This window comes from Etheostoma cragini, chromosome 10 (genome assembly GCF_013103735.1).
Source record: "Etheostoma cragini isolate CJK2018 chromosome 10, CSU_Ecrag_1.0, whole genome shotgun sequence".
Classification (NCBI taxonomy): domain Eukaryota; kingdom Metazoa; phylum Chordata; class Actinopteri; order Perciformes; family Percidae; genus Etheostoma; species Etheostoma cragini.
The window spans coordinates 25,107,539-25,124,296 of NC_048416.1; the positions used below are offsets into that span (position 1 = coordinate 25,107,539).

The 16,758-nt window shown below is 39.7% G+C and overlaps 1 protein-coding gene across 12 annotated transcripts in view; it reads right to left on the reverse strand.

The window, feature by feature from the left end:
• LOC117951324 (LIM and calponin homology domains-containing protein 1-like) overlaps window positions 1-16,146 on the reverse strand; it is a 90,430-nt gene extending 74,284 nt beyond the window's left edge. For 4 of the 12 annotated variants that reach the window (XM_034882983.1, XM_034882984.1, XM_034882982.1 and 1 more), the window contains exons 1-2: window positions 16,009-16,142; window positions 15,211-15,513 (exon numbers count right to left, since the gene is read on the reverse strand). In XM_034882983.1, the coding sequence (XP_034738874.1) occupies window positions 15,211-15,312 (102 nt within the window). In that variant the 5' untranslated portion in view covers window positions 15,313-15,513; window positions 16,009-16,142. Of the gene's footprint in view, window positions 1-15,210; window positions 15,528-16,008 lie in introns of those variants that run through there. The other 8 variants (XM_034882979.1, XM_034882980.1, XM_034882976.1 and 5 more) reach the window with 5 other exon arrangements.
• Between the last annotated feature and the right edge of the window lie 612 nt (window positions 16,147-16,758).

The window sequence follows — 16,758 nt, forward strand, 5'->3', positions numbered from 1 at the left end:
GTGTGTGTGTGTGTGTGTGTGTGTGTGTGTGTGTGTGTGTGTGTGTGTGGGGGGCGACCAGCTGGGGAGCTCCATGAGTATGACTGTATGCTTGTGTGAGAATGTGTGTGTGGGCTCAGGAATGCCGGGCTAAGTGTTCATAGAATCATGTGTACAATACAGTGTGCGTGTGTGCGTGTGAAACAATGGAAGGCATCCCACTCAGTTCTAAAAGCCTCCATTCATGGCAGACCCGAGTCATCTGGTTCTCTGCAGTGCAAAAAAAAAAACTCAGACTTTTATCTCACACGAGGACTAACAATTTCCCGTCTTGCTTGAAACAACAAAAATTTCTTTGAAACAAGAAAAGCGCTGAGGTCACCTTACTAATTAAAGGTGCTGTCACTTGTCATCCTCAACATTATAATAAAACAAACTGAATTGTGGCTGAACAAGCATAATCACTTTGGCAGAGAATCCCAAGCCAAACTGAACATTGATCAATTATCAAAAATGCACTTTAGCCAAAGAATAAGCAATAATCAAATATAGGCCATAATATGACACAGCTACATGCTACCGCTAGCATTCCAACATGCTCACAATTGCAATGCTGATGTTTAGCATGTACAATGTGTCATCTTAGTTGACATGTTAGCAGGCTGATAGGATGGCATTATTTTTGCATGTTTCAAGCTATAAACCAATAAAGTATTGGTCAGTTTAAATTTAGACCTGATGATGGCGCTAGAGGAAGTGTTAAGGGACCAAAGTTACTACAATTCAGGGGAACATGAATGTTCAAGGGAAGTCGAGGGAATACCAAAGTTGTCATTGATGGATTCATCCTCTTATTACTATTATTATCTCAACCAAATTGCATAAAATTTCCATTATTCAGGACCACAGTGGTGACCCAAACGACCAACGTCACCATCCTTGGAAAAGTTGTTTTTGTTTCAGTTAATAATATTTGTAATGGTAAATATCAGTTGAAAACCACACATTACAATGTAATGTCATTTATGTTTAGTGGTGCTTTTTATATTCAATGTTCAATTTGTTTAATAATAGAATGTTAGAAATTATTTTTTGTTTTAAATTCAATAAGCAATGTTTTGTATGTTTACAGAATAATGAAAGCAGCAGAACTGCAGAACTGAGTACACTTTATCAGATTTTTAAAGTAATATCTTTATAGCAATATTCTACAACGTTACTGCATATTGCATATTTTCTTCATATCATGCACCCCTAGTCACACTATTGCTATACCACTGTCAGTCAGCCTGCCATCCAGTGCAGGTTTCACTTGCTCCCTTGATAGTCAGAAAGAGTCCAGCTCCCCAGTGCCTCAACTCAGAAAACTAGGAAATCAGCTCAGCCTACATGACCCGATTAGAAACATCCCTCGGACGGTGGAGAAACATCGTCCTCTGTCCTATCCATCAAACAGTCCCATAGGCCAGCTAAGAAAAGCTCCAAATGTTACAAGACAGGAAGAAGTGTAACACCTCACATGTTATTTTTAATGACTCCTTTTTATCTTTTTCAACAGAATAAAGTGTCACACCTACATTAGAAATCTACTGTTTGGGCGACTAAATAAGATCCAGCAGATGTGGAAAACACACTATTTACTGAAATATATTTGCTGAAAAGCCTGGGAATGAGACTTTTTTTCTGTATTTAGGTATTTTCCAACTGTTCTATGAACTTGAACCTGTAACCATTTAGTTGAATTCCCACAAAACTAGCAATAAATCTGTGTTGAATGGGAGGCATGCAAAGTGACCCACATTGCCTGTAAATAAGGGCAATCAATAGAGTGCTGGCAGATTACATGTCAGAGAAGGTACGGCCTGTAATTATGGGCAAGGATTAAATAACAAGCTTGTGACTGAAAGTTTGAATGGGTGATGGGAAAATCTGTTTTAAGGAAGAGAAGAATTCTGTGCATGTTAAACAATAACGTGGTTGTGATGGTGACTGTACAGACTAGATTTCAGATGTGGTTGCTCTCTTCCTGTATCTACTCAAGAAAAAGAGTGTTGAATACTTTAGGTTAATTTAATTCACATAAAGACAAAACGGAAAACAGTTCTACAGAGTTTTCTGAATCTGTTTCAAGGTACAAGGCCGCTGCTTCTTAATAAAAAGGAGAGCAGATACTTCAAGTTAAACTTTAAGGGTAACTACAGTTTTTTTTAAACCTTTAAACTTATTTTCCTATTTTTTGTGTGAAAGTGACTGACCGCAACAACAATCCTTGATATTGGCCAAATATTAAGTGTGAACGCTGTAACCGGGAGCCACAGACCGGGCTGCGATGTTAACCTATGGGACAAATGTTCAGCGTCAGTTAGAATCCACTAAAAGAGCCGTTTATGCTCTTGTCAGGCTCAGGTTATTATTCCAAGTGCCTGACAACATTATAGAAAAGGATCCCTACAAAGATATACAAAATCAGAGAGAAGAATACTTTTAGTGTGTATATAGCTAGCACAGTTTTTGTAAATCAACTTATTCTCACTTGCGCATCTGATGCGACAAAAAAGGCTCCCTTCAGTGTGTGTGTAAAACGTGCTGGGGAGAGCAGCATCTAGACGGGGTTTAGCGAGCAGTACGTAAGGAGGAAATTCCACGTAGGGAGGTTGGCCAGGGTAGCGGATGGGTCAAACACAGAACTTTCTCCCAGGAGAGTGGGGTTCATGTACCGGGTGTGTCCTTAACCGTCCCATTAGTGCCGCGTGTCAGGGAAGCCGGGTTCTTCTTTAACCGGCCGGTTATTCCCGCGTGTCACCGAACCGTAAGCCCATCCACGACCTTTCCTTAAACCCAACCGTCCCATTCCCTGGAGTCATGGAAACGTATGACCACCCACAAGCTTTTCTTTAACCTAACAGTGTCAAAAGTGACACCAATAGTCCTGACCAATCGCGTGTTATATGTAATCAAAAACAACAAAAACACCTGAACAAATGTTGTATTTTACGAGATGGAGTGAGAATGTGTTGTGTAAATCCCTAAACTGTGTCCCTCTGAGTTGTGATGGTTGGAAAAAGTGTAAAGATGACCAAAAACAGCTTTTCATAGTTTTATTAAGTTTCTGTTGACTTTGAATAAAGTGTATTTTATGATGCTAAAATTACTGTTCATTTACATGGAGTCTTGTAACTTTAGCATACGCAATTTCACAGATGTTTTTATGTTTAAAAAAAGGATGTTACTTTTTAACAGAAAGGTCTACCTCCTTAGAAATACTTTCCATAATGTTGTCAGTCACTTAAAATATTAATCTGAGCCTGTCAGTGGAAAAACCAGCACTCTTGTGAAGGTAAATAAAAGCTGCACAATTGCCCTACCAACTTACATTGTACTTTGTTTCGACCAATGTCAAAATTTGTTGTTCCCATCAGTCACTTAAACACAAAACCATAGGGAAACAGGGTTGGAAAAAAACGGTAGCTACCCTTTGAATGTTTCATTTTATGGTTAGTTCAAAGGAATTATTAACTGAAAACAACTCAAGGGCTTTTCGGACATGCTGTGGCGTTCATGACAAATTAGCAGAGCAAAATGCAGGAAGACTACATCATACATTCTGCTTCAAGAGTGCAATGGCTTGGCTTAGTTTTCTTTTAGAAAGAGAATTAATGGCAATATCTTAATTGAAGCAAGTTAGTGCAGAGACCAACAGGAGGAAAGTTTCTCCGGCTCATTAGCTTTAATTTTACCTCTTGAATGTCGCATCAATTATCTAGGACTATATTTGAGTTTGTTTACATTCAGAGTGAGCCTGACCTCAAGCTTGCCAACACCCAATCCACTGTTGGACACACCCACAGTAAAATGTGTTTGCACTACCAAAAACATTTCAGGCAAAAAGGCAGATCTAAGTACACACTAAGAAAAGGATAGGAAGTTGCTCATAGTGATGTACATGAAAATATGAAGGCCTTCTCTACATGCATGAAATTGACTTTAAAATGCTAACCTCCCAGTCTCACAGATTCATGCGGTCAACAAACGTCAGTTATGTTTCTCTTCAAAGTGAGCATTACGTGCATTGGCTAGTGTGGCAAGTCACAACAATTGTTAACAGCTTCTCTGCAGAAATCGGCTGTGCAGCTCTGGCACACAGCCAACTGTACCTTCTTCACTCTGGTGCTTAGTGTGTGTGTGTGTGTGTTTGACGCACTGCAGGCAGCATTACTTTCTCCTCCTTGACACACAGACCTGACAGTTGAACAAGATGAATATATTCACCTTGTCATAGCCAGACTTGCAACATCAGGGACTGACAGACCCGCTAAGACATGTACACAAAGAGACAAAGTCAAAGGGACATCCAGACTGAGCAGCTGATGTTCTCAGTGCTCTGCTCTTGGTGGCTGTTTTTATAGTCCCATTTTTTTATTCATCCAACACTGTTCTATACTGTCTCAGGGTGCAGGAGAGCTGTAGGCTATCCCAGCATGCATCCTGGACGTGTTGCTAGTCTATCCCAGGGGTGAAATGTAATTATTTAATATTTGACTGGCGCTGTTTTGTAGTCTCATACGTAAGCCATGCCAGTTTTTTGGTAGGTCCCAAAACTAATTTTTAACCCTACAGTACCATATCATTTAAATAAAGGCTCTTGAAAAAGTTTGACAATGAAACAACGAAAGGATACAGTGAGTAAGAATATGGATTTAGTAAGAATACTGTTTTTGTGATTGTTGTCAATAACCTAACTGGATAAGAGTGCTTTTACTACGCCTAGTTGCCTACTTTATTTGAATATATTTGGTTATAAAATAAAGTACCTGCAGATTTTACTAGATAAGATAAATTCCTCCCCGCTTCAGGAGCACATTTTAATGCCTTTTGAATTTGGTAGGCATGGCCTTCAAAAAGCCACTTTGCAATTATTTTAAGTGAACAGTAGCCGACAAATCCACTCATTCATTTATTTGAAATCTCCTTGAGATGAAGAGCATTACACAATTCAGCTACGAGCAGCAGGACACACATGAACACTAGAATGGCTGATGATCAGTGATGTTGCCTTCAAGTTCACCTCCAGAAAATTTGATAAGGAAACTGTTTTTTTTATTTATTATTAATATATTATTTATTATTTGTCAAAATGTCAGTGCCAATATGACACTGGATTTCTAGAAAACATGGAATACCTTAAGTGGATTTATGTTGCCTAAGGGACTGCATGAACACAGATGTACAGACATAAATAGCTAGTGAAGAGTGAGGGCTAATCTCTCCATCTAGTTTGTTAATCCACCACATGATCACCTCTGACCCCAAACATGCATGTGTGTTCATAAAGACCCATCTGGACCCAGACTGGCAGGCATCTGCTGCACTGCACCGTTTTACTACCTGGGTTGTTTGTTTTTATGCCATGGCACTCTTCACAAACTGTCCAATACATGTTCATACATGAAAGGTATCTAACCATGTATATGACTCCAATAGCATCCATAGGATTTAAAAAGGTATATAATTAGTTTCAGTCTAGAATTTTAAAAGATAGTTGTATGAGATGGTTGAAATAATATAAATAGCCTTTATGTTTAATTGACCAGGCCTGCTTCTCTGAAACATACTGTATATTCCCTGGTTCTTTCACTAATTTCACTGTGTCAACACACCAGCTCTTTTCCCTGCTTCACTGGGAGAGGACAGATAGCTTCTGCTGAGATTAAGAAGGTCATAACCACAGCATTAGTGATTAGCATCTTACTTTTAGGGATTTCTCATTTGTACGAGTAGCTGTTTGGCGCTGATTTGTGTACAGGCAAAGACAGAGCTTCAAAAAAAAAACGGCAGCATCCAATTTTGTATTGCACTTGTATCGGCTACAGCTGCTGAGCAGAATATACATGATTATGTTGGGACTTGTTCGTTCAATAGTTCTTTTGATGCTTTCAATCTGAGCAACATAAACCAATGACAAACCAATAAAGCTTATTTAACAAAGATTTGGAGTCTATTGTATTTAGTGCCATAAAGTAGTGTTTGAGAATATCCAACAGCATGATCAGCAGCATCTTGTCCTGTTGATAATTTAAATTAAAAAGTAGCCTCACTCTCCCAAGGGATCCATATGAGGTATGCTGTACATTGAACAAAAGAAACTTTGTGTCACCTGAATAAACCGTCAGTCAATAGCTTGCAACAGTGCACCCCCCCCCCCCCCCCCCCCCCCCAACACATTTTTAACTTTCATAACTTAACTTAATAACTGTAAACACACTAAGAACAGACGTCAGAAATGTAGCTAAGAATGCAGAGAAACAAAGGGAAAGACATGGGCAGCTCAAATTAATCATGTCCATGTTTCTTGACTCTGGAATAATACAGTGAACTGTGTACTCTAAGCTCATCATTTAAGCTGCACAGTGAGAAGAGGGGGGGGGGGTTGTGGTTGACCATGGATTTCCAGTTCATCAGCGCATTACGGTGAGTGATGAAGGGGACATCCTCAATCTAGCCAAAACCATACTCTGACAGATCCATCCTTCTAAAATCATATCCTTCCGTGGCTTGTAGTCATAGCAGTGCATCTGATGTACTTTGAGAATAACTGACAAGAAAGCTCACCACTTAATACATCAGTCCATCCTGTTGGAAAGAATGGCAATGCCCCCAAACTGGGAATGACATCATGGATGAATTCAGAGGCACCTACAGATCTTTCTAAGCCCATGGAAATCCTGTATCTTTCCAAAAACAGCCTGGGGCCTGTTTTTTATGTTCTCTTGCTGTCATGTCATCCAACAAGGAAAAGTGACCTTACTAGGGCAGATTCAAAAGATTCAAATTGTATAGTGCTGGTATGAAGCTTATTGTCTTACTAAGAGCAATGTGTGGACATTTTGACAAACAAATGGCTGTTGATGGCTTTGCATTAGTTACCTTTTGGCCTGCTTTGTTGAGCTTCAGGCTATTATAGCGCTCAACGATGAGACAAGGATGTTTCCCCCATGTATATAAATCAATAATGTCTGTGCAGGAAAAAAGAATTCTGAAGAATCTAATCCCAATTTCAAAAGAAAACTAGACAATTCATATTATGATGAATGCCAATTAGAATCGTATGTGTCAGCTTTAAAAAGCTGCCTCCACTTCATTATGGGAGTTTTTTAAGCATTGCGATACAGTTTTAAGCATGTCAATTGGTTAAATTCAAAGTTATTCTGATTACTAAAACATCAAACAATTCTATATAGCAATGGGAACCGTTTAATTTTTTAAGTCATTTTATTTTATAAAAGCTAAGCATATTTTGCAAAAACTAGATACACACTATGATGAAATTACATTAACACACATTTGGACGGTTTATAATGGTCCCTCTCTCTGACGTTTCCCCACACGGACTCACTTTCTCTTTCATTTTAATAAAAGGAAAAAAAAAAAACTATGAATGCTTGAATGCTAGTTATTTCTCTCTCTCTGAAAACAGTGTTCAGCAATAACAGCACCTTCTGGCTGTTTTGTTCCACAAAGCACCCAAAGAATTTTAGCCAACCCAATCACAAAACCTTGATCTAGTGTTATATTGTTGAGACAAAGTACAAGCACTACACACAAACATTAAATGTATATTTCATCTAGGAATCTAGGCATATGGATTTGTGGAGACACTGTTCTTGCGGTTCGGAAGGATCATCATCAGTGTTTCGGTTCTTGGCAACAATTACCTTCTTTTCCCCATTTGCTTAGTTCATCCTTTCCTGGCTCCATAACTCAAAGTTTCCAAACACCAGGGGCAGTCATCAAGTCTAGTTGCATTTGGCACTTTACACGGAGCCCACATGCTTCCTTACCTGTTAACACAACTCACTAACGGGGAAGGAAAAATGTTGCCACACAGGTGATTTCATGGAACCAAGAAGATTTTCTGTTATTTCTATTTCATATCAGATTCTGGCAGTGGCCATGGTGTCTGGAATAATAGTCAAGCTACAGGCTACCGGTAACCTAACGTTAGCCTGTGTCTTTAGCTGCATGCTACCAATTGGTAAGATATGCTGTCTGGCGCCTGCAGAGTTATCACCTTCTCGAATGCTGTGGTTAACACGGCCTGAGTCGTTATGTCGTTCCGTGCTCTCTTGGCCTCCAGGTTGTTTCTGTTTTTTTTTTTTTTATAAGCTCTCAGATAATCGTTGTACACTTAAAACATCACAGGCTGGATCCAAAATTAGCACCATTTACTAGCCGAATGCTGGTAAAATATGCAAGTGGCTGGTAGATTTGGTTTGCTCACCAGCCAAAAAACAATGATTATCCAATTAGTGGGTGGTAAAATTTGAACATTCATTAACTAGCCATTTGGCTGGTGGACAAAAAAGTTAATGTTGGACCCTGGTCACAATAGCCTACTCTTGTGAAGCTGGGTAAGCCACTGTTGCATAAGTCAGACCAATTAACACATAATTAAGACAGTGCAAACTAGACAAACTTCAGCTACTGCCATTGGCACAGGTCACCTTATTAGCCGATGGGCCGACAGTAAAAAGGGCGGACATCTGACGATTCTGATTTCCAGCCGGTGCATCTCTGTCGATCAGAATTTCACAAAGCCCAAGGTGATGTCCTCAAATGTCTTGTTTTGTCAACAACTCAAAGATATTCAGTTTACTGTTATTAGGAGTCAATAAACTAGAAAATATGAATATTTAAGAAACTGGAATTTGAGAATCTTTTGTTTATTTTCATAAAAAAATGATTCAAACCAATTAATCGATTATGAAAGTAGTTGACAATTAATTTAAAAAGTTGACAACTAATCCATTCATATTTGCAGCTCTACTTTGAATATTACTGTTTTTTGTGTTGGATTACACACACACACACACACACACACACACACACACACACACACACACACACACACACACACACACACACACACACACACACACACACACACAAATGTAACTTAAGTCTCAAGATGAAATACTGTGTGTGTATACTTTAAAATACTGGATATGGAATTAAATTCCCCAGTCAAGGTGATAGCTTCAATGGACAGACATCTAATAACATGAATCAGTCTGGTGATTTGCCTTTCAGGTATGTCACAATGGAACTTTGTATCATTCACAGCCCCCTAAACATGCCATGACTTGGACAGAAGGAGATGGGGGTTCACGGATAGAGAGACAGAGAGACACGCACATAGAACTAACAGAAGAGACACTAAACTAGTCAAGACAAGTTCTGGAAAATAAAGACATCTTGACAGGATTATTTACATTACAAATGTTTGACGCATAACGCAGCTGTATCAAGCAGCAAGAAGAGAACAAGTGCCATCGTCAGGCAACTAAACAGCCAAGTAAACAGCCGAGTAACCAGCCATTTTCAACATCATATAAAAACGAAATCACATTAATAACCATGACATACTGCAAAAAGTGTGTAAAGAACACTAAGCACATTTGTTTTTGTTGTGATCATATTGTGACTCTTCTCTGCACGGACCACAGCACAAAACTTGAAACTTGAAAAGACGAAGAAAAGACTTAGTATAAAGACTAAGCATCCCACACTAAAGTCCTACACTATCTTTTTGTAGATATTATGCAGGCACAAAAAAGAACACACTGACATATCACTAACCATCTTAAAATAAAAGAAGATTCTAAATGGCCTGTCCTTTTTTTGCAGACACAAGTGCCGACTCTGCTGTCATTGATAAGCCTAATTTTTAAGCAGGTTGAAAATCATGTAAGGCCTTCTACGCTGTACAAGAAAGCCTCTTTGGCAACACGGTTTAACTGCCAGTCTATAGAGTAGGGCTGAAAGATTCTGGCCAATATGATAATCACAATTATTTTTGATCAGTATTGTGATCACAATTATTCTCACCATTATTTGTTGATTTTAAGTTTTTCGAGTGCTATGGACACTACTCACAGAGCGATGGCTGATCATTATGAATGGGTCCAGCAGGGGTCAAATGGCGGATACACACGTCGTGTGTATGAAATGTCTGTATTGTCACTGCGCTGAATTTTTATGAACTATGATATTCCGGCCATGGGTCACATATCTTGCAAGTCCAACAGGCTCCGTCTCACACTCTATTACTCTACGAACTGAAGTTAGTTTCGTTCAATAACTTCTTCTGTGTTCTTCGCCGTGGCCGCCGCAAAAGCAGTTACCCGCGGAAACAATGTGACACATACAGGTTTGCAACAATATACAGCTGTATTATTAACAATTAAAACTGTGCACAAATGTCAGAAGTGTGGACCGGCGGCCGCTGTGTGGCCGGGCTGCGCGGAGAGTAAGAGGAGAGAGAGTAGAGGAGAGATACAACCCAGGCACGGCTTTACAGAACAAATCGGTCATGTAACGCAAAATTAAACCATATCCATATAAACAACATTGCAAAATTGCGAGGACATTAGCACCATTGCGTCCTAGAGAAGCTTACAGACGCTAACTAGCACCGGTCACTCCTGTTGTCTGAATAACAACATAGACGGAACAAAATGTTGCGTTTCCTGGTAAACCTTGAGACCAACGTATGACCGACTGCTATCTGTTGAATTTTCCTCCCGTTACGTTGTCCTCTGTTACTGTCTACATCTTGAAACTAAGCTGCGCGATGCTGGGAACAACTGACTGGCACATGAGCAGACAGGGGTTTACGGCGCGGTACATGCGCTATGCAAAACCCCGGAGCGTTCTATAAAATGCTTAAAAAATAATAAAAAATGAAATAAAATAGCTTGATCGCGCAAATTTGTTGGTGGGAAGTCAAGATCGTGATTCAAATTTGATTAATTGTGCAGCCCTACTATTGAGACATAATTCGTCAGTTTTTTTATGGAGTATGACTACAAGAAAAAACAGCACCCAACATGAAATACTTCATTGAGTTAACCTCTCATAATTGGCTTTGTTAAACCTGACAAGATATCCTACTACAATCCACATGTCAAAATTGGTTTGCTTTTCTTTGCAAGTGTTTGGTATATTTGGATTGAGCTTTTTCCACTTGTTCCAATGCAAAGTATTCTTGTTAATTTATCCATTGGATGTGTTTCCTCATAATGGTCTTTAATCATAACAAGTTGAGTGATGAAATTATGCAACTCACAGTTGTGCTTTGATATGAATTTACCAACAACCAATAGTCCTCCACCACCACACAGAAGAAAGCCATCTCATTAAAACCACTAAGATGTGTGCTGGGGAAAAGAACCAGTCAGATAATTTCATTGGTTTCAATTCATGCAAACACCCTGTGGCTATATGTCACAAATCAATCAACCTCATCAAAAGGGCCAGTCAGAATCTGAAGTTCAGAGGAGCCTAAACACCATCATTAGCGACAGCGTTACGGACGAGATGGTGAGAGGAAGTGTGGGCAAGGAAGTAATGAGTGCAGGTGTGAATGCTTCATCAAGGCGTTGGGTATCACAGATAGGGCCGTTGGTTGCCATTTGTCTGAGCTCAGCTGCCATGGTGACACATTTGAGAGAATTACTTTGTAAATAAGCGGATGTTAGTGAGCGTTACAGTACCTTAAATTTGTACTCCGATTTCCAAGCTTGGAGGTCAGACAACCTCACAGTACCCTGAGCTCAAAATCTAGGGCAGACGCACAACAGGGTTTCTGCTATAGACCCCGCGTGCTGCCGCTCCTTCAGCTGTTTATGAAAAGTCATAAAGTTATAGGTACACAACTCTGCAGAGCCATCTGCTGCTCTAGCTACTGAACTCAAGCCAACTGTCATACACTCTCTCTCCCCAAGCAACTGGACTGGAAGTCATCACTCGCAAAGTCATGGCAACCAAGACCTCAGATGAGCCAAGAAGCAGCCCTTCTGCCTTTCTGCTGCAGGAGACACTGTGTTCTTCAGACACGCTGTATTAACATTTTCCAGGTTAGTAGGGAAGCAACCAACATGAGAAACGTAGCTAGTAATGTTCACTCAGCATTTGTTTTGTTGTTAAACTGTGTAAAATAAGCGGTGACGTTAAATCACCGGTTTCAGGTAACCTCTCTACGGTACTGTCTATTTGCTGGATGGTTTTAAGGTAACAGTCGGTAGCTAATATTAGCAGATAAGCCCATTGACAGAGACATTATTGTCGTTTCGCACAACGTTTCTGACCGTAGTGGTCAGTAACTGAAAGTGTGATGTGAGATGCTAAAAAGAAAAACTACACGTTGTTTTCAGGTAACGTTAATTTTTGACTTTCAACTTGGTTGATGTCATTCCAAGCTCTGGCTTCCGAGGTAAATGAAACTATTACAGCCCTATTCCTTGCTTGGTAAGTTGAAGATGTAAGATATATACAGAATGGTCTGTGGTATGCGTTTACATGCATGTTAAAATGGACGCAGATTGATTCTGAAATTATGCTAAATTACTTGTGAGGACAGAGATTGTTTTCTTTTTAAAACCCAGTTTTAAAATGAAAACAAAGTAGCCACAACTATCTTCTCCCTTTCAGTAATACTAAATACATCTGTATTTTGTCATCTAAAAGCCATTTCAATGCATTCAGCATTAAACATAATTATTTCTTTGTGACTACACTAAATAGTTTCATTTTGCATTGCTAGGAAAATGTAGGTTGTGATCTAACTAGCAAAGTAATTAACAGTGCAAACCATCCCATTATTGCTTTATGTCCCAACATGCGCCACCAATTACTTTACGTACATATTAAATGTATAATACCGGTTTCATAATTCAGGATATTTGTCATTTTCACTGTAACAGTGGTGCTACGACAACCTAAAGGGTGAAATTCTATGCTGAACTGTAAAAACCTTTCTACTGAGGATGCAACCATGGCGGGACCACAAGAACGCTTCAACCAATTAACATAAATCTGGTTTTCAACAGGAGTCTTAGGGTTTCTGTGTGGTTTGTATGCAGGGGAATTTAAATTATTATCACCTGCCAAAACAAACTAAAATCCAACTCACTGAAGAAAATGTATCATGCAAAATATGCTGGCCATCGTTTAAAATGGCAAATAATCAAAAGATTGAGATATGCCTTCTTAATCAAGAATTCAATATTACATCATGGCTTTAGGACATACTATAAACAGTTACTATTATTAACAGCTAACCCTAAAATGAAAGAAAATGAGAGGACAAAGACCAGGCAAAAAAAAAAAGAAAGTAAATGTTTTTTTACAAACAAGGATGTGTACCTGGTAAAGTCAACAACACAAAGCCCACAAGTCCACTTTGAGGATGCCGGCTAGAGTTTTGTTGCATGTATTGCCACTGACCCGTTGCTACACTATAGCCTAAAGTCCTGACACAGAAATTGAATATAAGTCGTCAAACATTGCCCGTGGGCATGCTGACTGAGATTCTGCTTTCTATTAATTGAAGATATATTGACCTGTCTCAGGTTTACTGAGGTGACTGAAGGACTGTGACCAGTTGTATATGGGTAATGAAATCAGTCCCCATGGGGCAAGGGTGAAAGAAGAACAACAGTGCAGGAGTAATGCGTTCACTCATGCCTTTTCAGTTCTCAGCCCCAAATTGCCCCAGAGATTCTAGGTCAGTAGTGGGTTTTTAAAGATCTGATATGAGCCTCAAAGGACGTTGGTGCTAAATAGGTCTGTTATGGCACTTGACATTCTTAAAGAGGATCTGTCATTTTCAATCGTACTTTAAGATGTAATACACGTTGATGAGTTTAAACACAGTATGGTAATAACTACACCTGCCCCTTCCTTTAAAACCCCACCATGCCGAAACAGTGTTTAATTAACAGAAAGTTGAAACTTTAAAAAAAAGATTGAAAAAAGAATAACTTGCCTTTTGCACATGTAGGTAGTAGTAGCATTATAAAATGCAAACTTTAACTGCACATCAGGTGCAAGCATCAACAACAAGTTAGAGGCCGCTGTAATTTGTTATCCACATTGAATTAACCACCGGTAGTCAAGGCTGATCGTTTGTTTTCTTCTGGAAAAGGATCACGTGATAGGGCGTGACAAATCAGAGAAGGACACGTCAGGACATCTGAGACCCAATAAGGAAGCAAACGTGGGTGTCTCCCTCATTGTTTCCAAAGGTCTTCGTTTCTGCCCATCTAGACTACAACGCAACACTGGAGTTTCTAAACTAAAATAGGGTCAGCAGCATTTCCAGAAGCCTCCATTCTAGGGGCTACAGGGAAATCCTGGAGCAGTGTGGTAACATAGAAAACATTATGCAAAACACATAAGTGTGGATGAAGCCTCAATGTGTCAATGATTAGTGAAATGTAAATGAGGGAAGAGTATGAGGGCCGCACAGCACTCTCCTGTACAGAGACCCCTCAATCCTTAGCAAAGCACCTGCTACACTGAATCAATCTCTTCTGCCACAGTGACCTTCAAATTAGATTTTCTGATTGTTAAGCCTTTATGTCAACCTGCAAAGCTGTGTCTGCATTCCACTAACATGCAACCGATAATCAGCCACACATCAGTTTTAAAGGCTGACAAGAGGACAGCTCACTGCAGGATGACAAAGTCAAATGCAATGGTGGCAGGCAAGTGTCATGAATGAAATTCTCCCAGAACAAAGCCTTGTTTGTGTGATTATTGTTCACCAGGCTCGCAATGAAGCAAAAATCCATTCCACATGATGGATTCATTGTTTTCAGTCAAACAGGCACCACAGCAGCCAAAGCTACTGTACAATGGCCCTCACCAAAAATAAATGAAAGCCTGCTGCAACATTTAGGAGTGTCTGGTACAACTGTGTGCAATATCCTATATAGGATATTACGGTATTATTATAATCAGGCTATATCGTTAGAAATTGAGAATGCAACTTTATATTTTGAGAGAAATAAAGTTGTCATTAACTCAGTATTGGGTTTCAAACCCAAGTTATTGCAAAAGACTCAAATAAATGAAATAAATTCACAAAGAAAATTTGTAATAAGTAACAGGCACACTTTACCCGATATATAAACTTCATAGGAATATTGTTGGGGACATTTCGTCAGTATCTGAGTCAGCTTATTGCAGTTTGAGTCACCTTTCAACAGGTGACGAAGCAATAAAATCAAACCGTTTAAATGAGAAAACGCTGCAGATACATGCTCCAACCCAATAGGCCACATAAGGAAAACGAAACCTGCACAAAAAGGGAAGCAAAGTGTTGATGATGTGGTATACCTTTAGTATTAAGGTAATATTTGGACTCTGTGTTTGTGCTCCGTGACTCACCTCTATCCATGTCTGCGCCTCCTGAAACGCGGAGTCGGCGGCCGAGTTGGTCACAGGGTGATGCTGATGAGACTGTCCTATGTCTGCAACCGGACTTGCCATTGGCGAAGATCTCCTGTCCAAGTATTGTACAGCCTTTAAAAAGGTGTAAAAGCAGCTCAACGGACGTTATTCCACCAAGATTACAAGTGAATTGTGTCAGTTAGCCCGTTCTCCTCCGTCGGTTGTAGGTGTTGCAGCAGCAGCACCCGCGGCGAGGCGAACGAACCAGTTGCTGCTCTCCTGTACCGCTCCTGTTGCAGTCTGTGGAAAGACAACCAGCCTCAAGTCAGCCAGAGTCACGAACAGGGCTTCCGGTGAAACCGCTTAAAATAAAACCGTCAGTCGCATTAGTGGACATGCTATGGCCACGTCAAGACCCGCCCTTCAATAATATTTACACAGTGCTATTAGCCAGGCGTCCATGTTTACGTGTACAGGTCCTATCCCCTGACCCTAACATTGACCACTCGCGGTGAAAAGCCAGCCCCAACCTATCGAGCTGCTTCGTAGGGCGTGGCCGAAGTGAGATTAGCACTCAGGAATTTCTTTAACTGTCTATGCGCAAATTACAATACATAAATTACACCTTGATAATTTAGAGTATCATCAAGGGCTCGCAATTGGAGGGCGGTGGACAATGGAAAAGTCCAGGCTTTATTTCAACGTTAACTTTAATGGCTGTTGTTAATCGAAGTTACAGTCACATTTAGTCTGTTTCTGAAAGATACTAGTAACGTTAAACAAAACTCAACCTACCGCCGATTTGAACCCATTTGCAGATTCCACAAGACTCATCTATAAAACTGAAATGAAAACAATTCCAAAGACTGCACAATTTAAAGGATGTTTCAAGTGGCCGACTGTTTGTTGCAACAAACTAAAACACCATCAACAACCGAAAGTGAATATGCGTGTATATTTTGGCGGTAGAAATCTACAAGGTAGGTAACCGGAAATTGCGTACATATGGTTTCATGTGAGAAAGGATAATTTGAACTAATTATTTTTAAAAGAAGTATCGAAAAAGCTACCCCTCACTAGTAGGTAGAATAATACTATAGCTAACTACTCTGATAACATTTAATAGAAAATAAGATAAGATAAGTGAATGTCAGAGTAAAATATCTGGAAGTGCTTGGCTAGCTAATGTTCGTAGTGTTTACTTACACGAAGGATATAAACCATCACCACTCGCTTATGACTTTTGGCTAAACGAAACAGCAAGTCACTTTAAATGTGTAACGTTAAAGAGAAATATGTTTTAACGTTGTTAGCTAAATGTTAGCTAGCTATGTCAGTATTTTCACTGTGTCACTGCCAAATGTGAGGAGAGTGCAGATTTAAGTCGCGCATGCGTAACTTTGCCACGAGGGAAACTGAGAGTTGCGCATGCGTTACTTTGCGGCAAGTAGCATATAAAATGCTAACGAGAGACTTCTGTAATGTTAGTACAGTAAAAATTGACCAACTCAACAAAGTTCGTTCACTGCTGGCTACAAGTTATCA